The sequence below is a fragment of the Pagrus major genome, chromosome 5 (assembly GCF_040436345.1).
Source record: "Pagrus major chromosome 5, Pma_NU_1.0".
Taxonomy (NCBI): Eukaryota; Metazoa; Chordata; class Actinopteri; order Spariformes; family Sparidae; genus Pagrus; species Pagrus major.
The window spans coordinates 38,307,279-38,333,662 of record NC_133219.1 but is presented as its reverse complement, the minus strand read 5'-3'; the positions used below and the strand labels follow the sequence as shown (position 1 = coordinate 38,333,662).

Sequence of the window (26,384 nt, the reverse complement as noted above, 5' to 3'; positions counted from 1 at the left end):
TTAGTTCCACAGAGCCCCTTTAAATATCTCCGTTCAAAGGGTTTGCATTTTTATAGGTAGTTTGATTTCACCCAAACCTTTTTGACTTTCTTTGTCTTGATTTATAAAATTCCATTTCATTACACCTTAGTTGGGTCTGAGAGTCTGAGTGTGAGAACCAGAGAAGGAAAAGCGTCTGTGTTTCAAGGCCGAGAGTCAGTGGAGACGAGCAGATTGTAAAGTATTTTATTTGTACAAAAAAATCCCCAAAATGCTAAGAAAATTGCATGATAAATATTTTGAATAGTTTGAAGCATTCTGTAACTAAAAACAGTGCTGTTAGTCGGTGGTGAATGGAAGCACTCACACGGAGCACAATGAGCCCACCGAAAGCACTAAATTCCCAAACAACATCCGACCAAGTGGAGACAGACAAACGTATAAAACACTCAATGGCACGTCTGTCTGTCACTGCAGCACACACTGGACCCACAGCATCGGGATGTTTACCACAGAAAACACACACACAGCCGACGGTGTCTCGAAAATGCTTTCAATCAGAAAACGAATCCGTACAGTCATGAACAGTAAAACAGGAAACAGAAACAGAAACAATGTGGACAGAACTGAATATGTTACACTGATCGCGTCCAACAAAAATGTGACATGAAGTGAAACGAATGAGAGTCTGAGTGTGGCAGGAGTGACCGGCGTTTGATCCGAGCTCGCTGCAGGCAGCTGTGGCAGTCCCAAACCCGAAGGTTCAGTTTCTGAATCCACTTTCACACTTTGCATTTACGTCTGCCTGAGGGAGGAACATGTTCTACATCACGTCCCTTCAGATAGGAACCGTGAACTTCCTAATAAGGCGAGATTTTAATGGCCGATTAATACATCATCTACTAGGGATGTAACGATACCACAAACTTGCACGGTAATAATGATAAATAATCCACGATACGGTATTTAAAAAATGTCCTTTAATAATAAATCTGACGTGCACAGCGTTTATCATTCATATACAATTAGTTTTTAGTTTTTACTTGAGGTCCTTCTGCTTTCCTTCTTTAGTACAATAAAAGTAGCCGGCCATGAACTACACATGTGCAAAAAGTAGCCATGAATTGTCTTTGGCAATGAAGGATTGGACTGTGCGCAATTGCAAAACAAGACAGCAGCCATAGCCAACAGCAGTTGCTCCCTCCCTCAGGTTGTCCAGCAGACGACCAGCGGCACGAAAATCGTATTATTTCCTGACTGTATGTTCAGTGGTATGTTCAGTAAACAACCAGCGTCAGAGCTGATGCAGCGGATTGTAGGCTGTAGTTTCCTCGACTTTTTTTATCGTGATATCGTGAAATTCTGAGAAAGTTGAGAAAGTTGTTGAGATGCTCTCTCTTCTGGATGCCGATGTTTAGAGGGACTATAAGTTATTGTGTTGGTCTGATTATGTTTTGGATACGGACTGTATTGTGTTAACTATCTCATCTTCTCGCTACTCATTAGAGATTACACTCATCGTCAGTGCTCCTATCGTGGTGAGGATATTCACAGAAAGAGATTTTTAATCTTCAGCAGGTTTTCCTGGATTAAAAACAAAGTACATTTTGGGTTTCCAAGTTGTGATAATCCCTACAGACATGTGATTAGTCTTTTTTAGCTCTTAAACTTGTCAGAAAGACTCATCCAAAAAAATCGTTTGACCTCTGACCTCCTGGAAAAAGGGCTGCAGAACATTTGGACCTAAATGTATTCATTAACAATGTATTTACAAATTCAGACTAGCCTATCGCAAAAAGAGTCGCTAACATTTATATTTACAGTTTATTAATGAGTAATAAACACTTATAACTGCAGAATAAATGCTTAATGCCCTTTATTAATGGCTGTTAAAGGAATAGTTTGACATATTTGAGAAATTGTCTTTTCGACAGAGAGTAAGAAGAGAAGATCGCATGTTCCCAGCCTTTATGCTGAGCTAAGCTGCTGGATATTGATCTTCTCATAAAACTCTCTGTTCGAGAGCAAAAAAGCATAAATGTCTAACTCGTCCTTTAACAACTTGACCCTGTTATTGACTTGACAGCCACAGAGATTTTTCACAACCTGGCAACCCAAACAAAGCCTTTTAACGTGTCTAAAGGGTAAATTAAAATGCAGAAAGGATTTAATTAGAATATACGGAGGTGCTAATGAGAAACGCTCAACTGAATTTGCAAGTGATGGGGCGCTCTTGGATAAACAACAGAGATTCATGAGGCTTCTTGCAATGAGTTGCTCGTCATATTTGGGGACTGATTCTGGTGAAGCACTCGTGAATCTCTGGACCGGCTGGACCGCATGCCACACCCGAACAGTCAAATAAACACAGTTATGATAACGTCCAACTCACCGATGACATTTCCTGCTCGCTGTTAGGACACGTGAGAAGAAAAACAGCCTAGAAATAACAATGTACAGGTATATTTCTCTCTAAAAAAAGATTTTCATTCAAAAGGTATGCATTTTTTTTTCTTATAAATATATCGATTTCGTCCAAACCTATTTGACTTTTTTTTTTTTATAAAAATCATTCTTTGGGTTGATCCTGCCCAACAAACCAGCTGAGACGACAAGAAGACACCTGCATAGGTTTTACACAGCTGAATTAGACATGAGTACAAACACAGACGGACATGAGACATCACCGCGCCACACTGTTAGTCATTCACGCTCGCTTTCAGATTTCAGGTCAACACGCGCTGTGGTTACAAAATGGAGTCACAGATATGTCGCCTAAAAACGGAAGCCCCGGCAGCTAAGAAATCAAAGTGCCCATGAAGTATTGAAGCAATGAAAATGGAGGTAGACCTTTTTCTATTAGTGTTGAACCAAAGCAGCTTAGATGTTGACCACTGCAGAGGACGTTCAGTGGATTTATCTGTACACCAACATGCTTCTTAATGATAGGAAAATTCAACAGGTTATTGTTAAGCTGGATTCATTGATGAGCAGTCTACGTGGTTCTTCCTCCATCTCAAGCTGATGTAAACATTTAAATTTTGGTCAACTAGGAAGATGATTGACATCATGAGGGACGATGTTTTGATAAATGTCTTGAATATCAAATAGAAGATGAGCTGTGGAAAAAGAAACGATACCACCTGGACAAACAGTAAGACCAACTTCAGTCACCCAGAGGTTTATTCAGATGTCGGGGACGAACATGAAGGCCTCGTTGAGTTCGCCACAGACAGGCCCGACTGAAAAAGTGCTGGTTTTTATACATTCACTCGGTGCAGGATCCTCTGGTCCTGCTCAAGTTTGTTTCTGTTTTACTTCAGTGTGATATGTGAAACTTAACCGTGACGATATGTGTCATGTCATTACTTTCGGGGACAAACAGGGTCGAATTTTAAAGGGGAACTCCGGTGATTTCACTCTGACTGTGAGAGTCAGTTTACTTGTCATGGGAGGATTTCTGACCTGTTATTTAAATGTCATGTGTCTCTGGAGGAGCTTTGTTGAGTCCTGTGTCTGTTTGTTTGTTGGTTTGTCAGCAGGATTACACAAAAACTACTGAACAGATTTCCACGAAACTCAGACGGAGGATGTGTCTCAGCCCAGAATAGACCCCTTCGACTTTTGGTGCCGATCCAGATAAAGGGGCGGATCCTTTAACGTTGCGAGATAGGGCTTTTTTTTTCTTCTACATTTTCATTAATTTCTCAGGGAATAATTCATGGATCCTGATGAAAAAAAACAGATGTATTTAGGTGGCTGGTATCTCTGAGTGAGATCTGGTGATCTTAAATTATGGTGAAGCAGTTATGGGTCAGCAAGAGCCCCCTACTGGTCCCCGAGTAGATTTAGTAAATTAGATTTTAGTTGTTTTTGGGATGTTTGGAAGTTAACGCTAGCAGGTCCATGAGGTTTTTTTTTGGTTAAGTGGTCCTCGGTCCTCTAGTGAACATAATAATTCTAGATATCTCAATTTTGGCTCCAGAACAACGAATGTATAGCAGATAATCTGTGCTACAATCTGGGCTTGTGGGATATGACTGATGTGGACATTTATGAGGCAGGTAGGGTCTGTTGGTTGCATTATGGGAAATGTAGGATCTGCTGTTTTGGGAACCTGGTACTGGGGACTAAAAGTAAAGTTTCTGCTGCTTTGAATCTGAACATTCATTTTTGAAAAGCTGCACCAATTAATGTCTTTGGGGGCTTTTGGAACAAGCTGTAAACACCTTTCATTGTTGTGTTGGCAAACAGCTGTGCACAGGCCAATATTTACTTTTTCTTCTATCTCGCTTTCTGTTTTGGTCTTTATCCAACTCCCGAGGGGAGTGCCTGGCTCTTTAGCTGATAAATGATAAATGATCCACTCTGTCCCCCATTTGGTGCTGAGTAGGTAGAGAACGATCAGTTTATCTTCAGTTTTTTTTTTCCCTGGTGCTGAAAGTAAAGGTCACACAATGAGCTAAAACAGAAAAATGCTGCATAGAGCTGAGGGGAGCTGCAGAGTTAGATGATCCCTTTCACATCACACGTAGTTATTTAATCTGTTGTTCATATAAAAATAATGATTAGTGCAGAGTTAATATATCCCCAGACTGTATGAAAGTGCAATAAGTATCTCTTTGAAGCTCTTTTTCTCGCTTTGATTGGAAGTTTGGGCCTGGGACGATGACGAACCTGCACATCTGTCAATAAGAAAATAAGCGCTCTTTTCGTCATCTGTTTTGTCGCATTTACAGCACACTACGGTCCTCATACATCCAGCTGTTGCCTCATGTTGTGAACATCCCCTGAACAAATGAATAAACCTGAGAGATCGCATGTGGGCCGGCTGCAGCAGCACCGCTCTGTACCCTGGACGAGCGGCGTCGTCCTGCTATGTCTCATCATATTTCTGATGGCACCGCTCGGTCCTGCTATCCTCATCTTCTCCCACATTCCTGCCGTGTCCCATACATCCACCTGTCTTTCCCCAGACTCCTTGGCCTGATAACTGGGATGCATACAGTAACAGTTTGTACATAGTGTTCCCTCTCTACAGAGTTGGCAGTGGGCTAGTAGAGATGGTCGTAGGCACTACAAGGAAACCTTCCTCTTTGGAGGTAAACTTTGTGACCCTGTTCATGATCTGTAAGACCGATAGCTTTCTACAAGAAGGGCTGAAGCCAAAGCCTCTGGGGAAGTCCTATTCTTATATTTCTATCTTTCTTTGTCACCAATTAATCAGCGAGGAGAAGAGTAATGGGACAGATAAAGTGCAAAAATGACCCCCCCAAACCTCAGTGTGTGCCACTACCCGTCTTTGGCTGTGTTGTTACCCCTGTACTGTGATCTCCCTCGCCTCGTCTGTCTCTGTCTGTCTGTCTGCTGTGCTCAGGGCCAGTCCAATGGGGCTCAGCTCTTTTTGAAAAAAGAGAAAAGTCTCTTGTCCCGGTCGGAGATGCGCTGAGCTCGTCTGGAGGCCTGACCGCCGTGGGCCCTCGACGACCCTGACAGGGAGGAAGGGGCCGAGCGCCACTCGTCCTGGTACTTGTCCATCAGCTGCTGGTCAATCACTCTGTGCATATCGTCCTAAAGCCGAGGACAGAGAAGTGAAATGAGAGAAAAGACAGGGGAGAAGTGTCACACAGAGGGGGGACATGGTGGGACGTTAGAGGAAGTTGTCAGGAGATCGGACTCACTGATCGAGTCACCTGTTACAGAGACACCACAGTCAGCTGTCACCTCTTTGTTTTTGACTTAATATCTCTCTAAAATTGTCAGTAATTATAAATGACATTCATTAACCTACTAGGTGGCCCCAGGGCAAACATTAGTCACACGCTCTCTGTACCCCTGCTGTGTGGTTGTTCAATGAAAAACCTTTATTTGAGGATATGTGCAAAAGAGAAGGACAAAAAGATCTGAAAATGTGGACTGAACCTTAAATAACTGGTTCCTAAACTTTTTTAGCTTTTGACACTTTGAAATTAAAGCTGGGCAGTTTATCGATATTAAATTGTTCCTTGAAGACATGTCACCTCTCATCCAAGAGGCTTCTTCAGTTCACTAACTGGAGGGCAGTTGCAGGCTTTTAAACCCTGTGTGGGAGTGTCCTTACAGAGTCGTTAAGGTCACGTGTGAGTCGTTGTTTGTTTGTTTTGTGTCACCAACAACGCAGGAGAGCCAACTCCTCAGGTCAAGACTCTTGGACGACAGCAATGTTCACATCTCGGCCAGAGAAGACAGGTGGTTTGCAAAAGGTGTGAAAGAATCCACGTCAAAGTGGAGCGACCGTCGTTGAACAGAGGAGGTGGCCTATGACATTACTTATCACCCACCTACAAAGCAGTACTGAGTTCTCTCCCCAGACAGCTTAACAACAATTCACGCCTGCGCTCACCTAATCATAACGACCCACATGAAGGACGTTTGAGTCAACGGCTCACATGTGACCTCCAGGACTCTGTAAGGACACTCCCACACAAGTCCAGCTGCCTACGATACAGCACTTATAATTACCATGACCTGGATGACTGAGAAATGTCATCAGCATTATATTGTCACCGTGATATGAGACTATATATCATCTATTTTAGATTTTGGATATACTTATATTGTTGGTCTTTTCCTGGTCTAACTTGTTCTAATTCTTGCCTTTACCCACTTAGTCATTATATCCACATTGCTGATGAATATTTATCAAAGTACCGACAATATCAATATTGATGTATTTGGTCAAAAATACTGTGATATTGGATTTTGTTGCCCAGTCCAAGCATTTATGAAATGATATTGAGAAGATTTTAAGATATGAGATGAACTGAAAATAACATCTTAGTGCCAAAGAGTCGCTTCCCCTTCAGATTAAGTCATTTGAAGGTTAAAAGATAAAAGTGTTCAGTAATTCACAAGTCTGAAAAGAAAAACACAGTTTTGTGTTGCAGGAAAATGTCTTTTCTGCCTTACTATTCTTTTAATAACATTATATCTCCTGAGATTTCATGTTACCCACTGTTCTGAATCACACTGAATATTTTGACCGGACCGATGGCTGGAAAAAGTTGCCAGGTTTGTTGCCACCAGGGGGCTCTGACAGGCTGCAGTTGGAGACAAATGTGATGGGAGACTAAAATCTAGTACTTAGTATATGAATACACACTTTGTATTAGTACAAAGGTTAGTCTTTTTACTTTGGATGTCACCTAATATCACTCACATACAGCAGCATGAATATAGATCCACGCTGCACACAAGCATTATGACAAACGAGGTGTGTCTGTGTTCTCAACAGGTCGGCCGACCAGCGGACCAATCTCCTAAAAACCTTCCATTAGGTGGATACGGCTGTATGGAGAGAGGAGACAGAGGCAGGTGGAGAGAGAGAGAGAGGGGGGGTGGTGCGTCTGGATGTGGTGTGGTTAATGGTTTTGGAGAGAAAGAGGAGCTGTGGATGTGCGTTTTTTTCTCCTGAATCGGCTAACCGTGGGCATGGAATGGCTCAGCATGGGCGTAGTCGGGTTAGTGCGGGGGGGTTGAAACGGCGAGATGGCGCAGCTCGTGGCTCACCTCTAAGGCAGGAGGGGGGGTACCACAGGGGAGAAAGGGTGGTACGGAAGCTGAGAAAGGCCACTAGATCAGAAACCACAAGAGCCAAACAGTAAAGAGCCCTGAGGAGGCAAACTGTGGGCAGGGAGAAGAGAGAGGAAAGAGCTGCTAGTTACAGATGAGGGAGGGGAGGGAGGGAACGCACACACACACACACACACATACACTGACACACACACACACACATACAGGCTTACATATGCTTCCTTACTGACACCCGTCACAAACAAGCAGCTGACACACTCCCCTCACAAGTTAATGAGTGTTTTAGTGTTCGTGCACGGATTAAAATACACTAAACACAAGTTACAGTGGAGGGAAGGAAAATGGACAAACTGCTCCAGAAGTTAGTGTCACTTCATCCTTACCTACATTATGTAACAGACTGCTTACTGTTTCATCTTAAAGGGGCACGATGTAGGAATGTTCATATTTACAATATTAAGGAGGTAATAATACAAACTCAGACATATTTATATTTTCCATGAGTGAATAAACAAGCTGTTCTCAGAGGAAAATAAGGTCCCAGAACGCTGTTTGAAGCTAGAAAGGTGGCAGGGTCTGCCACATATAAAAAAAGTAAAACAGTATGAATTGTGTTGTCCTTTAAGGTCAGTTTGTTTGTTCAGTTTATTCAGTCATGAAAACAAAGAGAGGTCGGTTATTTAGTTTGTTTAGGCAGAAATAAAAAAACACTACACAGTGCACCTTTAAGTCGGATGATTAAACGTCATCCACTACATCTACAGTGCAGCTTTATTCATCTAACGACCTCAGCTGCTCAGAAATACGACAAAATGATTATTAGGCTCTATACTAACGTATCACATGCGACCTTTGACCCACCTGCCAAGCCTCCAGCTGCTGCGACAGGTTGAGCTTCTGCTGGATGGCGTCCAGGAGCTGGCTGTTCAGAGACATGATGTCGATTTTACACTTGGCCAGCTCCATCTCCACCGCTTTCTTCCTGCGAGATACACAGACACAGTCTCAACAAGTGACGTCCTGAAGAAACTCTGCTTCAACTCTCTTACATGGTGATGAGTGCAGAGTAAGAGGCCAACATTTCTGGTAAACATCATGCACAGAGTAAGATAAGAGAATTAATACCATTCTCATGGGTGTCTGGTAAATAAAGGTCTCCAGTTAGCGGACATTTAGCTTAGCTTAGCATAAATACTGGAAACAGGGAAAAGAGCTCGCTTGCCTTTGCGTCAAGATTGCAAATTAAGATGTTATGTGTCATGTTTCAGTTTGTGATTCTGTGATTTCCTGTTTTATTTTGAAGTTTTGCCCTCATGTGTCGTGTGTTGCTTTTCATTTCCTTTTTCTGTGTTCACCTGTGTCTTGTTTGTCAATCAGCCGGTCTGTATATAGCCTGTGTGCTCCCTGCTGTCTTTGTCAGTTTGTCTGTTTTGTTCTGGTGTCTTCCTGTGTCTCCCCGTGGTATGTTTCTGTGTGTTGTTTCTAGCTTCATTCCTCGTGTTTTTCCTGATTTGTGGAATTTGCACTTCTTGGTTTTTTGGATACTATCATTTTGGGAGTTCAGCTCGTTATTAAGAGCTTGTTTTTTGTCCCTTATCCTGCCTGCCTCCTGAGTGTTTTGCTTTTGGGTCCTCACTTTATTTTTGCCACACATGATAGTTATGGTTACATCCCAATGCTGAAGTCAACCCCCCCCCCCCCAAAAAAAAAAACAAAACAAACAAAACAAAACATTTGTTGGGAAACAAACATGTTTTCTTACATCTTGAGAACAACATTTGTAGGTCAGGGCATCTCTGCAGCTCTACCAAACTTCATCATAATACTGTTTTGTTACACATTTGACCATTTAAATAAAAAAAACGGCAGCCTCTTGTGATTTGGATATTGCACTTATTTTGATTATATATCGATTAATTGTGCAGCCTCTTTTCCCCTAAAACTCAAGGTTATATCGATGAAGAAAGTTTGATGCATATGTGATGTGATCCTACTTGGCTATGGCGTCGTCTCTGTCTCTGATAGCACTCTGGAGCTGCTCGCTGGGTTCTCGGATTTCAGCCATCGTCTTCATCCGCTCGTTGTCCTCCCGGAGAGAGCACATCTCCACCGAGAGCAGCGCCATCTGCAGGTCACAGGGGAGGATGACACAGACGCTTGAGTTGCTGGCCGCACATTTAACATTCAGCATCCGTTCTCTAACGTCAATGTTACACTGAGATGGATGTTTAGTTGACCCAGTTTGATGGGAAAAATGGCTGACCCGTGTGTGTGTGTGAGTGTGTGTGTGTGTGTGTGTGTGTGTGTGTGTGTGTGTGTGTGTGTGTGTGTGTGTGTGTGTGTGTGTGTGTGTAGCTTATTTTGTGTAAATCATATAAGATGGCATTTCAGACCCACAGGAGACAGAGTGAGCTGTCCTGGCAGAAAGAAGACAAGGTTGAAGCCATGTCCTTATATTACAAACAGCATCCATTAAGTTCACACCGGCCACAAACTGTTGAGGACTACATCTGCAGCAGTGTTATTCATAGACATGAGCGCTCCTTAATGCAACGTTACTCAGCCGAGACAGGCTGGATGTGATGTTGAATTAATGAGGGCTGTCTGACACTTTTCACACGGTTAGCAGCAGCAGAGCCTCGCTGTGAAGATCTCTGCTTCCTGCCCGCTCTGCAACCTCTTTTTCCACCACCTCATCTCTTATGTTACATCGATGTGCTGCATACTGAATGGCATGCATGAGCACATGTACCGCTGTGTGACTGAAGTCAGTTACCTGGTTGTGCAGGTGCAGCGCCCCGTCTTCACTGCTGCGTGTTTTGTCCTGCTCAGCCTCGTACAGCTCCCTGACTTCCCTCAGCTCCTCTCCCAGCTTCCTCACCTGCTCCTCCAGAGCCTCCTCATCACTGCGCCTCGAGCCCTGTCAACACACAACACACGTTTACTGTATGTCTGTTATTTTTAAAATGCCTGCAGAGGAACTATCATTACACTTTACAGGGGCCAGAGGTCCAAAATAATTAAATTCATAATACAGTTCTGGGAAATATCTTATTAAATGTGGGTCTAAAAAAAAACTAAAGTAAATGAATGGGAGCTCACAACGGTATCCCGGATTAGTGTCCCTTTTTTCCCCCATGATGATACTAAATGACAGTTTGTCCAGGGGAATTATTATGAAATCATTGCAGCCCTAAAATGAGGCTTTACCTCTCTTTTTATTTAAATCTAAGTATATTTGACCGTGCTGAATAGTTGCCAGAGTTATTTGTTTTACCGTGGACTCGTTGCAATCCAGCAGATTCTGTGTTAGCCTCCGTAGCTCGAGCAGGCCGGTGTGGAGGCTCCCGGTAGGCACATCCTTGGCTGATGACGTCTCCGAGGACTCGTCCATGGAAGAGTCGGTGGACAGCGCCGAGTCCGTGACGTCGTTTCCCCGGAGATGGGAGCAGAGCGAGCGAACCTCACAGTAGGCCTCCCATAGCTGAAGACGCAGCTACACAAACAAGCAGTGGGCGCAGTGTTTTAACAAAAGCACAGCACAGATTTTGACAGGGATCATCTTTAAAATCACACAATCCTCCTGTCGCTACCTGCTCTCTCTCCTGCTCCTGCTCCTCCTGCTCCATGCTCTGTTCGATCTCACACAGCAGGCTGGAGGGGTGCGGGGTGAGGCTGTGGAGGCTGTGCTCCTCCGACAGTTCCTCCAGCTGGGCACTCAGCTGCCTGTGGGACATCTGGACCTCGTGGAGCTCCAGCTGGCTCTGCCGTAACTGGACACACAACCAGAAAGGAAAGAATTGTAGCAAGAATACACAAAAATACCAGAGAAAAACTAGCTGACATTATCTATAGAAGGTGTAGCTATCCCTCAAAGATCTCACAGATTCCTGTGTGTATACCTGTAGGTCCTTCTCGTGACTCTGCCTCTCCAACACCAGCGTCCTCTCTCTGAGGTCGTCCACTGTGTTCTGCAGCAGCTCGTTCTCCTCCAGCATAGCGTGCACCCGACGCTCTAGCTCCATCTTCCTCTCCGACAGCATCTTAATCTAACGTACGCCATGGGGAAACAGGCATTAACTGGAGAAACTGAGAATGGGTTAAAAATTCCTGGTCGACCAGCGGACAGATGGGGCAGCAGCTACGGTACCTGATCCTAAATGTTGTTGTTTGTCTTAATCTTAGAGGCGAGCTGGGCTCTTACACAAGCTTAAAAAGTACTCCCACTGGCCTTAAGAATGTGTGTTGCCTAGCACGGGCGTAGGCGTTAGTTGCCACCCTCGTCTTCAGGAATGTCCTGGTGAAATGTTAGCGTCTCCACAAAGGCTTCATATCAGCTTACCATGCATTTGAACCAGCCTTTATACTGAAGGTTAGCATTGCAACAGCACCACATACTCCTCATGAGTTGTTTTGGCTTGTATCTGCCTGAGCAGCTTTCCCCATTAAACAAACATCAGCTTTTGTTCATTTTTATCCCTCCTGCTTTTGACCTACATCTGGTAACCTACTTCACAGCGCAGGAGCTTACATGTGGATCAGTTGTGTTCACCGCCATGAGCATCCACGTTGCCAGGTTTGGGATATTTTTGGGGCTGCTAGTCTCTCTCTTTCATACGTATAGGGGCCTGAAAGCATTAGTCATCTGCACATGTCATATAGAGGAAACGCATTAGAAAAGTGGGAGCACCCAGACATTGCAGTATCTCTGCTAAATATAGAGTGGTAGCCTTTTCTTCCAATTATAGCACGAGGCTCTGCAGTCTGGGTGTTTTCTGCGCGGCTTTGAAGAGGAGCTACGGGGAAATCTGAATTGTTGTTGTGCTCGAACAGAAACTCTTGTTCATGACACATCCGGCTGATATCATACATGGCAGGACTGACATCACAACACATCTCAGACCGTGACAACCAAGCGTGTTTTTCATGCATGATATGAGGAAATAGGGATTGCCTTAAGGAAATGTCAAACAGGGATTTGACATTAAATGTAACATGTGAAGCCGTTATGGGTACACAGCATCAAAAGGTCGAAAGAGTCGATATTTCATTCGGCATGAGATTCAATAATTTGCAATAACAATAAAATGTTGCCTCGCCCGGTCATCGACTCATGTAATTGGACACAGGGGGAGCGATAATGGTGCAATCCTTGTTTCTATTATTTGACAAGGCGTTACATGCAGCATGCAGTCGGGCTGACAGACACCGTTCGGTAACCACACTCACTTCTAGCCCTTGCTGCTCCGACCAAGAGTGAAGGAGGGTTGAGGGAAGAGGGGGAGGAATGGGTGAGGAGAGAGATAAAGATAAAGAGAGGAAAATATTTGAGAGGAATTTCACAGCTGCCCTGGAGGAGTAGACACTTCCCAGAAAGTCTATCAGCATTATAGGTGAACACCATCCTCCTCACAAAAACTTCATTTAAAGCGAGGCTGTGTAACTTTCTGAGGACAAGTGCAGTGTTTCCCACACATAGACTTCATGCCCAAGTGCCCAACGAAATTTGGTGACATTTATGCATTTTTAACCTTAACATTTTAATCTCACATGTTCTGCAGAGAAACACAGAGAAGGAGAGGCTCCTCTGGCAACACATCCCTCCTGTCAGCACACTGATTGCACTGAATGCTACTCGACAGGCTACGATTTAATGACAAGCATCCTGCTGTCATGAAAACAGAATCAACACGCCACAGGAGCAGGGCTGTCTTTGTGGAAACCACTGAAGTGGTAGGTGCTTGATAATGGGACACTGAATTTCTCTTCGGCCAATGATTTTAAGGACATCGTGCTCACATTAGCCACCAAGACTGTGGCAGGGAAACTCCTCAGTGAATTTAAATGAACAAGAATGCGTTTTATTACGACTGATCTGTTGATACTGAACTGTTCGTTTGAGGAAGAATGTGTCGTTTATTCTCTCAGAAGCTACACAGTCTCGCTCTACTTCCCTCGGGATCTGCTGTCGTCTCAGGTACTCAGGCTCCGAGCTGAATACCAACACCTGCAAACAGCTGCACCTTTCTGTTTCTGTTTCATTTCTTTTGTCATTTTTGATGGGTGCTCAAGCTGTGTGCACTGTAGAAAGTCCAATTCAATCAGCTGCACTGAGTGCAAAGTGATGTATAAAGGAGAAACGGCAGTGATAGCGGCTCACCTCAGCCTGTAGAGTCTCTAGTCGTGTCATGTGCTGGCTTGTAGACATACTCTTCTCCCTGAAATCGTCCCGTAATGAATGGACCTGAGTGGACAGCTGCCTCTCCACCTCTGCAGCCTGGATGGACACAGACAGACAGACAGACAGAGAGAAATATTGAGTCCACAATTGCCTTAAATGTGTCTGCTCGTACTTTAAAAGAGACTTCAGCAGCTCTGAAACATTGTCAGACTCACTTTAGACTGTTAAAGTGGGAAAAAAGACATTTCCCCTTCTAATATCGCAAGTCAGCCTTCATTTATCCAGGAGGTTTTATGGGCGGTGGCAGACACAATGGTAACCAGTCTAAATGCTGATGGCGTCATTATTCTACAGCCATTACCCTGTACAATCAACATTTACTTTATAATGAGCTAAAAAAAACTGCCCATTTAAAGGTGCAGTCTGTAGTTTGGGTGAAGAATTGTTTATCAGAGCAGAAAGATCTTTTTCTGCCTAAACAAACTAAATAAACAAACTCAATTTGTTTTCATGACTGAATAAACAAACTGACCTTAAAGGACAACACAGTTTATACTTTTTTACTTTGTTTATATGTGGCGGACCCTGCCACCTTTCTAGCTTCAAACAGTGTTCTGGGACCTTATTTTCCTCTGAGAACAGCTTGTTTATTCACTTATGGAAACAATAGATATTTATGAGTTTGTATTATTACATCATTAATCCAAATGATCTCAAAGGGACTCGACTGCTAACAGCTGACGAGGAGCTAAAGAGGTCTAGTAAGCTTACTTTTGTCTTTCTTTCTTTTTTTTTAACTTTATATTTACACCACGAAATTCACACGTCTTCACACTCTGTTGTATAGCTCTTCATATGAAATTAACAGATTATAGAAACATGGATGAGAATCAAAGAAACAAGGAAAAATATTTTAAAATTAAATAAATACTACTAAAGCACAGCATTTTGGATGTATGGTCACCATCAACATGAGCTGAAAACATAATAATGTCTCAACTGCCTTTTTTTAAACTCCACACCACCAGATGTTTTTCATCTTCCAACTTCTAGTCTTCAAAATAGGGGTAAACCCATTATCAGCCCTGTCCGATATTCAGCATTTTTCCGATTATCAGTATCGGTGATTTTTCTGTCAGATTGCCGATAAAATAAACTGATTTAAAAATGTGCTACTTTGGCTCTGATGCAGCATCCTCTCACATATTTAATAGCCTATACACATTAAAATAATCTGAATCTGCAACGCAACAAAAGTTACCAAATAAATGTAGTAGAGAGGAAGTATAGAGTAGCAGAAAATGGAAATACTCAAGTAAAGAATCTCAAGATTGTACTTAAGAAGAGTACTTGAGTAAACTGTACTTAAGCAGGTTTATTCATCACTGCTTGTTCAAAATTTTGAGTCCCAAACATCAGTTTTCAGTCTCCTTGGTTTCTAATAATCGGTACCGGCCCTGAAAAAGACCCAACTGACACCGATTCAAGTGACACAACACTTGAGGACAGTGTATCAGATGTCTCACAGCTCCCTCTGGAGACACAAAAGACTTTACACAGCTTTTTCTTCACATCTGCAGAAGCACTCCTCCGACTCCTGAAGACTCTCTCCTTTAATTCTTGTTTATAGTAATGTTGACATCCCAACACGTCGTTGAAGCGTTTACGTTAACTGCTCGGTTAAATTAGACGGATTATACATCAGCTCTTTTGTCTGTGCTCCTTTAGAAAGACGCTGAGGTGACTCATAAACACACTGATGTTCACTATGTACAGTTCGTCACTGACAGTGTGTTTCTTGTTAATCAGCCCTCCCCGGTCTGTTCCTGTCAGCGGTGCGTTTGAAAGCCAATTTCACCCAAATGTCACGGCCCTTTTTAAAAGCCTCACATAGTCCTCAGTGCTCAGTGTTTGTACGATCGAGCCCAGTGTCGGACTCGGTTGAGCTCATTGGACAGGTAGGATCGGGCCATACAAAAAGCCTGGCGGGGAATTAATTAGCCTGGAGCTGCACTCAGGAAGCTACGTTATCATCACTGCCATGGCAACAGCAACATCCTAAAAACCACTCACTTTTTACAGCTCAATGAGACGACTGAACATATAGTAAATATGTCAAAAACACTGTAAGAAAAGGGAGCGACTGTTCTGCACACTGGACACAAGTTACATGTTCATCGCTGTGGCAAGCTGTAAAGCAGTCAACATACGTCGGACTCTAAAATGATAATTTTTCATAATATTGTTCTGTTTTTTCTTTTAATCACTGGGAGGGAAGCTGAGAGGAGTTGAATCAGTCTGCAGCTCAGCCTCTAGGTGGCACTACACTGCTGCAGCTTCCTCAAGGAGCTCACAGGGAGACGTGAGGAGGCTCAACAGCTGGTCGCGTGGACGCATTAGCTCGCTTCAGTTCACTTCTGTCCTCAGTCAACACCGGTTGTAGTCTGTGTCCTGCTGGGAGTCTCTGGAAAGGACAAAGCTGCCAGGACGGCTTTGCTTCTGGGGCTCTCTGCTCTGAGCAGTAACTAATAATGCAGCACTTTGGAGGCGCTGTGGCTGCTCTGCTGTAATCAAGGAACATAGAAGAGTATCTGCAAAAGTTTTTTTAAATTACATCATATGAATTAATCACACACCTTACAATGCAAAGTTATTCCAGAAAGGACTTTTAGGTACACAGCACTAAAATCAGAATTAACAAAACGCATTATACTGGAAAACACTGGAAAATTACATCTATACCCTGTATACTGATTAAACCTTGATTAAATAATGGCTGCAGTAACTCTTAATACTATTCTAATTATCATACTTTGATCAGATTGAGTTTACACCATCCGAACAATTCAAAGAGTGTAAATTAAGTTGTCATTCACAAGGCCTACGAGATAACGCTTCACGCTGAGAGGATGGACGACTAACTGATGAGGCTGAGTGATGACTGAACAATATAGATTAGGGGTCGACCTATATGGCTACATCAGGACTGATACTGATTATTAGAAATCAAGGAGACTGAAAAACGATATTTGGGACCGATATTCATCTGTAGTAAAAATTTTAATCTTGGTGTCAAAATTTCGAACAACCAGTGATGAAATAAAATACAATTTACTCAAGTACTGTTCTTCTGAGTGGTAACACGTCACAATTAACAGCCTATAAACACCGAAAATAATCTGAATCTGCAAAGTAACTTGTAACTAAATGTATCAAACAAATGTAGCGGAGAGGAAGTATAAAAAGTAAATTACCTCAAAATGTACTTAAGAACAGTACTTGTGTAAATTGTAAATTTTTACTGCAAATGAATATTTTCAGTCTCCTTGATTTCTAATAATCAGTGACGCTCGACCCCTAGAAGCAAAACAAGAAATAAGTGTAGAAGTGATCTTCCAGGACAGTCGAGCAATAACTTGATATTTAGGAAAATCATTTATCTTTCGAGGTTAAAGGAAGTATTTATGACAGAAACTGGGGAAAAGTGGATCCTTTACACGACACAGGAGACTGAACATATTACTTAACTGTTTAAACGTTTAAAACTGGTCTTTAGAAAGTATGTACTCAATATCTGAGCGCCTTATCACAACTTTCTTATCGATGTTATGCTGTATTGTGCAGCTAACGCTTTTATTTTGTAACTGAAATGTTCTGACAAATGAAAACATGAAACAAATTGAAGGTTTATTTGTAACTACAGTTTGTCTCAGGTCTTAAGTCACCTTATTGTGTCACTATGAGCTCATGTCTCTGTGTGTATTTGGTTGCGAGGCCAGATGTGTGACAGGATCCTGTCTCTCTGTGAGGGAAACAGATGTGGAGGCCGGTGTAGCAACAGGTCACAGTGTTAAACGTGACATCTGACCCACTGACCCAACGAGCTGACAGATTTAGATCGTGTGGAAGCAGAGAGATGACCGCAGACTGCCTGATTTGCAGACACTCGCTTAATCTGCGCATAAATTCCTCAGATCCCAGATCAAGCATTATCAGCCGGACAGGACAAACAGGGGCAAATCGGACTGCCGAGGCAGAATCCAGGGCAAAGCAAAGTAGGGCTCAGCAGGGAGACGTGTTCCCGTTACAGCGCGTTTACTCTGACTTTTACACGAGCGAGGGTCCCGACTTGAGAAGCAGATGAAGTCGATTCGGTCGCAGGCGCTCTGTGGCTGTGAAACGTGAGCTGGCAGATACGACTGCAGGTGCATCAAAGGGTCTTTGGTGGCGCAGCATCAAAACTATCTGCATCCTTGTGTCATTCTGTGGAGCGCATTCCCATGGTAACAACACATGGAGTTTCAATTTGCATGTCACTCCGGTTGTCATAGCAACCAGGGGGAGAAGCTGGGATTGGCGGAGCTACGTCTTGTGGTCTCAATGCTTCTGGTATATTCCTTAGTCACTTTCACAGAGTGCTGCCTCGTCCAGACTCATGGAGGATGGGCAACCCCACGTTTCGAACAGTTGCGTAACAAAATACTCCCGAGTGACAATGTGTGCCGGTCACCGAGCTGATCCTGAGAGCCAACAGCCACCTTAGGCTGACGGGAGGCAGACGCTTTGTGCTCCAGTGACTGAGCGTGATGGGAGCTGATGGCTGGACAGATGCCCAGGGACCGTGTTCAACAAGACGGTTGTAAGACTGAATCCTGTGAAGTGTGTGATGTGGATACAGACACAACATCATGTCACATGTCATTTTTAAGACGCTTTACGTTACACCTGCTCGACCGCTGTAAATGACAAGTCCAAAAAAACAGACTAAATAGCCGTAAATAAACGTTGATGAGTCACCGGAGGCGGCTGTCAACGTTCAGTGAAGTAAATTCTCAAGGTTTAGAGAAGTAGAATTGACTGTGGCCATAAAACCTGCAGACACTTATGGCTGAGTCAGTGCATCCACAGCCTTCTCTGAGCATGTGTGGTAATGTAATTAGAGAAAGGTCCCCTTCCTGCTGGTTCACTCCGATCAGATTAGGTCTGACGTGATTGGCTGTTCTCACACTCAGGGCCCACGCAGACCTGCACACACCCCCTAGGCTCTACTCCTGGATTAACAGGGGTCTATCTTTTCAGAGTATATTGAATATAATGTGTAGTTTTATAACTCAGTGTTGGAAAACTCTCTCACAGCCACACCCAAAGAGGAATAACCACAGGGGGTAATTGTGTCAGCCGAAGACAAGACGACAGAGCCAGGGGCTCAATTTAAAGATCTTATTTGCTCAAATATCTGAGTTACCTGCTGTTATTAATTAAGTAGAGTATGGACTGGAGTTGTTTTGGTTCCTGCCTGGTTGCATATGGCAAGGCTATTAGCACAGATTACAGCCTAATCCCCTCAGCGCTGTACCTCACCCTAAGACTTACATCACTTCCCACGGAGTGCCCTGCCCCCCTCAAGGTCATCCCGCTGCAGCCAATTGAAGCCTCCGTTAAGAGGTGACTCCTGAGTTGTTGGGAGGGAGATACACTGTGTTTACAAATCTCATCTGTGGCTACGAGGTTTAGTTCAGAAATCCCCCTTTTTGGAAAGCTGGTGATGTATGGAGGACCAAAAAAATTACTTGAAATGAAATCGGTTTAGAAATAAATTAATAAACCAAACAAAAATCTGGAATTAACATTTAAATAATTAAATGCAAAAGAAAAGAAGGTAATTAATTAGGAGAAAAAAATGTATTTCTACATTTCTATTTTCTATAATTTACACTTGAGTTTGTTAATTGATGATTGATGGTGGAGTAATGGCAGTCACAAGCTGGTTTATACGCCGCTATATCATCAGATGGATGTGGTTGTTACTCGGCACACACACTGACTACAATAACAGGCTCACAGTCTCTCGGGCAGTGCACAGGAACATGTGCTGTCCCACAGTTTAGGACAGGTCTTACAGGATGCCACAGACGGACCGATGTAGATCGTAATAACACCGTCCCGACTAAGGAGGGTAGATGAAAATAGCGGGCCTCCAGTGGATTCACTACTGCAGAGTTTCCTCGGGGCAGTTTTACACCGACTCTCTTCACTCAGAGCTGTAAACAGTTAACAGTACTTAGTCACAGCCTATTGCCTATTAATGAGCACAGACAGAGACGGAGAGAGAAAGAGAAGAAAGCAAGACAAATAGAGAGAACGAAGGATGAAATGAGAGAGAAAGCGAGCACTGTGGCTGACCTCATTTATTCTATTACCCAGCAGGTCTCCCTCAGTCTGCCCAATTCTCTGAATCATGAGATCTGGATCGATGCAGTCAATTAGGTCTCATAAATTTCACTGAGTCACAAAAAAACACAAGATATGCTCCCCCCCCCCCCAAAACACAATACAGACCACTTTCTGGAAATATCTTTATAGATTTCCCACACCCAGGTTTCAATTAAATTAAACGCAGTTTAATTATGCTAAGAGCATGCTCCTGCTTAGATCTATAACGACCGACCAGTCCAGCCCAGTCCTGGATTGCAATGTGATGATGGTGCTGGGGCAAGATGGGGCCAGGGAGGCTGGAGGATTTAATCTGATCAAGAAGAGAAGGAGAGCCGCTCTGCACGGCAGCTCGCTCAGGGGTTAAAATAAACCGCACAGAGCTACTCCTCCCTGAGCAGCGTGCGCCTGGCAGCAGATCATATCTTCTCCCAGGAAAGGGAAACAACACACCCAAGCGTGAGTGTTGCCATAGACAGCAGTGCTGACGGGGTTATCAAAGGACCTGTGCAGGCTTGTCAACCTTTGTATTCACTGCTCTGGGGCATCCTGAAATGTAACTTCCCCCCGGCACCCACTGCCAGCTGACAACAAAGTTCTTACAGCTGTTTAAACTGTATATCCCTCTGACTGGCATCGGAGCACGATGCAGTCCTGCTCCTGGAAAGCAAGCTCATTGCTGTGACACATCACTTTAATAATGTGCTGGAGTGATATTTAACCACACGTTTTTGGGAAACGATACATAATATGTAGTGACAAACCATGCTACCATGGAAGGGACATAAATTTACCAATACACTCAGGGTGTAATCAAGGCCAATCCCACAATTACACCAACTAAAGAGGGAAATTGTGGTGTGAAAGCCGGAAGTTGAAAAGCTGATGCTAAACTGCATTGCTGGCATTTAAAATTTAATAACAACAATAATGTACGAACGATATGGAATATTTTAAGGATTGTTACAAAGCTGCTGCTAAACTGACTTTCTGGCTTGATTTGGTTTGAAGTAGAAGTATCATCAATTATAAAATAAAGTTATAAGAGAGTGTACTATAGGTTGGGAGCTAAACTGCATTGCTGGTTTGATTTTTTAATTGAGAAGCAGCTGAAGGACTATGGAAAGTTGAATAAATCTCATAATTTGGACCATCAAAAGGTTTTATCTGAGTTTCTTGTTTGCGAATGAACGAGCAGATAAAAGTTGAAAATATAATAAATAGTTGGGGAGGTTGGAGATGGATGAAGGAAGCAAAATATCTGTTAACAGCAATTATAGTGGAAGAGAGCACAAAAGAGTTAAACACCTATCTTACAATTCTCTCATTAGCAAGCTCCCCAAAGATAAAGTTCATTGCGGAGGCGCTGAGGCAGTGTTTCACCTCAGTGTCCACTCTGTATGGATGAAGTGTCTTTGTTTCTGTGTAGATGGAGCAGATTGAGGTGTTGTACCGAGCTGCTTATCACGACTTAATCAGCTGTAGCTACAAACACTAGCACCCTCAGCTCCATCAATCTGCATCTACTGCCAATCTCAGTGTCTTTTGATGTGTGTGCAGTACATTATATCATCAAGGACATAGCCTCAAGACAAGCCTGAGTGCTGCTGTATGTATATGTACTGTATATATACACATATACATCGACCAGCCCTTAGAATTTTGTTTACTGGCATTCATGTGGATGCTACATGACGTGCACCACCCACCCAAACACCGTTGCAGACCAAATACCCCGCCCTCATGGCACCAGCGCTCCCTGATGGCAGTACCCACCCCCCTCGGGAGTGGCCGTCAAGGCATGGACACAGGACCTCTGGGGACGTCCTGTGGTTTGTGGCACCAGTGCGTTGGTGGCAGATTCTTTGAGCTGCGAGGTTGGACTTCCACGGATCGTACTTGTTGAGGGACGTCCCACGGATGCTCGACTGTATTAGGCTGGGCACGGAGGCCGGGTCAATGCCCTGAGCCCTTTGTCCCATTCCTCGAGCCATTGCTAGGGCACATTGTCCTGCTCGGGTAGGACACGTCCATCAGGGGGTGTACTTGGTTTGTAACGGTGTTTGGATGGGTGGTGTGTGTTAAGCGGCATCCACATGAATACCAGGGCCAAAGGATTCCCAGCAGAATAAGTTGTGTTAATGTTCTGGCTGATCGATGTAAATATATGTGGGTCTGTCCATCATTCAATCTGTCTGAACTGGATCTTTTCTGCTCTGCCTGTTTAATAACTGCACTCAAATTACCTGTCAATATGCAGAGTGCTGTTGCATAAGCGTGCAGTCCAATCATTCTAAATTATTCAGCATAAGACCCAGAAGCTCCACTTTTATATTGATGAGTTAGCATAATTCAGGTGAAGATATGAGGGGGGGACCAACCGGATGGAGGCAAATCCCCTCCTGAGGGATGATGAGTCCTCACCTGGCTGAGCATCTTATGTCATGTCAGCCAAGCAGACTAGAACTGGACTGAGTGGCCCTGAGGCCAGGCCAGGAAGAGACACATACTGTGTACACACACACACACACACACACACACACACACACACACTGGGTGGAAGGGTGTTTAAAGCAGCATTAAGACCATGTGACACAGTGACTCAAAGCTCAGACTAATTAAATCTTCCATGCACACTGGCCCAGCCCTGCCTGAAGCAGTGTATCTGAAGCACACACACACACACACACGGACACTGCTCCTCACCCTACTGAGTTGCTCCAGCAGTCTATGGTTCTGTTCGGAGAGCTCGCTGATGGCCTTGGTCTTGTCTCTGTCTGCCTCTCTCAGCTGGACCTGGTGGCGCTCCAGCTCGCCCTGCAGCTGCTGGACGTCCGTCTCCAGCTCGGCCACGCGGCCCTCCCATTCCCCCTCTCGACTTTCCAGACGTCGTCGCAACTCGTGCTTCTCCTGCTCCAAGTGCTGCATGTGAATGAGGGGAGAGAGGGTTTAAACCTTCCTTTTTGCTTGGAACTGATTTACTGTATTGGCTTCAGTTTACAGAACATAAGTAGCAATGAAATCACTGAGGGTGTGACAAAGTCAGAGACCTCACACAGATGCTGGTGCTTCAACAGACTGAAAAAGTTGTGTTCAATCTTTGAAAATATTTCACTGTGTTGAAGGCAAAAAGGATGGCAACTTGATTGAGCTGTACACCAGAAACAGAAGTATTTCCACAAATCAAGACATGGAAATGTGCAGAAGAGTGGCAGTACCAGCCACTATGACTAAAAATAAAATTCAGACATGTAATATAGTGATTTTAGACTGAGCCTGTCTTGTTTCACGAGCACCTGGAGTGACAGTTGAGCTAACAAGAAGCTTCTTTATATTCTCTGGGTGGCAACGGACAGCGGACAGATGCACTGCAGCACCGGCGGCTGCCAGGGTTTGGACGGGGGGGGTTGTTACGGTTAAATCCAAGGTGGAAGCAGCTGTGGCCACTATTTTCATCTCTGTGTAAACGCCCCAAACAAAAAGGAGGGATCAAAGAGAATCACAAAACAACACGAGAACAGGAGCTGTAACAACATCAATGGTAAAGAAGGAGAGTGATATTAAGAGGCGGCTTATTTCTCTGAGCTGCAACATGGGCATGAATATGGATCAAAGGGCTGAACAGATGTACAGTAGATACAGTAGTCGGCCGCAGGATTAGTCTTTGTGTTCTGTCTCGGGCCACGTGTTGGCTTGTGTGAAGGATTTTTCAAAAAACAACATGAACAAAAGCTCAGCTGTGCAGCATCCATCGTAAACATCATGTGTGAAACATATAACACTTTTGTTTTTAAGCCTGGTTGTTAGTCACTGTTAAGGACAGAGACAAGTGACTTTACCTCTACATCAGAATGACCAGCAAGTTTTAAAAACACCCGATATTAAAGGAGCACTGTGTAGTTTTGGAGAAGAAATGTTATATTTACAATATTAATTATGTAATAACACAAACAAATTCCATAAGTGGATAAACAAGCTGTTCTCAGAGGAAAATAAGGTCCCAGAACACTGTTTGAAGCTAGAAAGGTGGCAGGGTCCGCCACATATAAACAAAGTAAAACAGTATGAAATTGTGTTGTCCTGTGAGGTCAGTTTGTTCGGTCATGAAAACCATTAGTCAATAAAGATCCACCTCGTCCCGATGAAAATGTCTTCACCAAAACTACATAGTGCACCTTTAATAGTTCCTATCTTACAGCATATTGGGTGCAATTATGTCAAAATTAAAGGCGCGCTACGTAGTTTTGGGGAAGACATTTTGTTCAAAGATCTTCACTGACTGAAACAAACTAAATAAACAAACTCTACTTTGTTTATATGTGGCGGACCCTGCCACCTTTCAAGCACAGCTTGTTTATACAGTTATGGAAAAGATGATTAATTCTGTATTTAGCTCATTAATATTATAAATATTATATCTCCTAAACTACACAGTGCTTCTTTAAAAAAGGGACTCTGGGTGCTGGGTGAGACAGTGTCTCAGCAGCAGCCTGAATGTGAGGCTCTACAGGCAGCAGCTGTTATGATCCTCCTCAGTTTGTTTACATCCTGAAGGCCCAGACTTGACTCCGGTATTCAGGCATCTTGTGGATGAAAGCAGACAGAGGCTTAAAACTTGAGTGAATTAAATTTTCCTCGTCTTGGTTTACCTCTAATTTCTCGTTGAGATCTTTGTGCATTTTCTCATATTGCTTGGTCAAGTCTTGGTTTCTCTCCAGCAGCGCTTTGCCGAGTTTAGCAGCTAAAACCAAGTCTTTCTCCTTTTGACGGAAGAGCGACAGCAGATCTGCGTTGTGCCCCACCGCGGGCGTCTCTAGGTCCGACAGCCGGTCCTCGCCGTCCCGCTCCCCGGTAAGCATGGCCAGTTCCTCCTCCAAGGCCGTGCCGAGGCCTCCGGAGCCGGCGCGCCGCAGCGGGTGACCCTGCACGCCGCCGGGCTCCTGCGCGGCGGGGCTGGCCCGGGGCTCCATGCAGTCGCTGTCCAGCTCCAGTGGTGCTGAACCCGCGGCAGACGTCTGCAGGTCGAGGCAGAAAGCGGACATCGCCGCCCGGCGGAGGAGGAGGAAGCCAACAAGACGAGAGCCGAGTGATTTCACTCCGGATGAACCCACCCTGCTCCGACAGGGTTGGGCTGACCGGACCGGCTTGTAATCGTCAACTCATCCATCACTCCCCGCAAATTCTCCGAGCCGGATCCGGTTAGATTGTGAACTGCTGTCTTCCCAGTTTGCTCACGTCCTCTCCTCTCCTCGTGAACCCACCAGCCCGCAACTCTGGCTCTGATTGAGCGCCGCCTCCTCTGCAGCTCTGAATTATCGGACGCGCTAAAGATTTTTTATCCCGGGATAAACCGCCTCGTGGAGCTCTCCGCAGCGGTCGCTCGGTCATGGTCCATCCCGTCTCGGGGTCCTCGGTCCCCCATAATGATCGGCCCGTTGCACCGGAGGCATCCGCCGAGCCAAACAGATGAGCGCGGTCCCGATGCCTTCTCAACCTCTTTGCCGTCTTCCGACGCGCGCTCCCGCCACGGTAGTGACGCCAGCTGCGACCTGTTACAAACGCGCAGCCCATTGGCTGAAAATGATAGCGCCATATTTTGGTGCTTCACACACACACACACACATCTGTGACATCCAGTAAAAGAGCACGTGACGCAGCAGCCGGTGGTAAAGCGAGAAAAACTGTAAAAACAAAATAAACAAAAAAAAAACAAATAAACTGACCCTTAAAACCTAAAATACGATGATAGATTTCGTTTTTCTTATATGACATATTACTTTGACGGTATATGAGTGTTTTATTTTGTAGTCCTTAAGCCCGGAAATTAGTTAGCGTTAGCATTTTTGCACGACCGGTTCCCTCGTCTCAAAGTCTGCGAGTTTTTGAACTGGTTTGCAGTTAAATGCCGGAAATAAGGTCAGTGGTTACCACAGGGTTAAGATGTTTTGTCCTACCACACAAAATACATCATTACATGTCCCATGATTTAATTATAAAACGCTAACTTGTCTTAAAAATGGCGGTGGCTAACAGGTGTTTAAACAGGACTACAGAGGTGGTCACGAACATGGAGACTCATTAGCAATTAATTCTGACTCTAACTTTACAACTTGTACATTTATTAATTTATAGAAAACATGTACAGTAATTGTGTGGTAAGACATTTAAGAGTGTTTTATTTTGTAGTAAATCAGTTAGCGTTAGCATTTTTGGACTTCCGGTTCCCTCAGCTCAAAGTCTACGGGTTTTTTTAATTGGTTTGCAGTTAAATGCCGGAAATAACGTCAGTCGTTACCACAGGCTAAATATATGTTGTCCTACGGCATAAAATACATCATTAAATGTCCCATAATTTAATAATAAGGCTCTTACCTGTCCTAAAAATGGCGGTTGCTAACAAGCGGCTAAATAGAGCGCCGAAGTCACGCCTCTTCCGGTG

The 26,384-nt window shown here is 44.0% G+C and overlaps 1 protein-coding gene across 1 annotated transcript; it reads right to left on the bottom strand.

The window, feature by feature from the left end:
• Positions 1 to 5,257: 5,257 nt before the first annotated feature.
• LOC140996735 (BICD family-like cargo adapter 1) lies at positions 5,258 to 24,987 on the bottom strand. Its single transcript, XM_073467214.1, has 11 exons — positions 24,595 to 24,987; positions 22,652 to 22,867; positions 13,712 to 13,828; positions 12,781 to 12,792; positions 11,454 to 11,600; positions 11,145 to 11,324; positions 10,829 to 11,047; positions 10,328 to 10,471; positions 9,546 to 9,676; positions 8,413 to 8,533; positions 5,258 to 5,550 (listed from the first exon to the last, which is right to left on the bottom strand). Exons 1-11 carry the CDS (start codon positions 24,985 to 24,987, stop codon positions 5,374 to 5,376), a joined length of 1,857 nt encoding a protein of 618 aa, XP_073323315.1. The 3' UTR covers positions 5,258 to 5,373.
• Positions 24,988 to 26,384: the final 1,397 nt, after the last annotated feature.

What these genes read in the sequence shown, in the direction of transcription:
- LOC140996735 (XM_073467214.1), bottom strand. Translation starts at nt 24,987, where the DNA reads ATGTCCGCTTTCTGCCTCGACCTGCAGACGTCTGCCGCGGGTTCAGCA. An exon ending in TGGATTGCAACGAGTCCACG is followed by an intron (nt 10,472 to 10,828) that starts GTAAAACAAATA and finishes GTGTGTTGACAG; the next exon opens with GGCTCGAGGCGCAGTGATGA. An exon ending in AGAGACGACGCCATAGCCAA is followed by an intron (nt 8,534 to 9,545) that starts GTAGGATCACAT and finishes TGTATCTCGCAG; the next exon opens with GAAGAAAGCGGTGGAGATGG.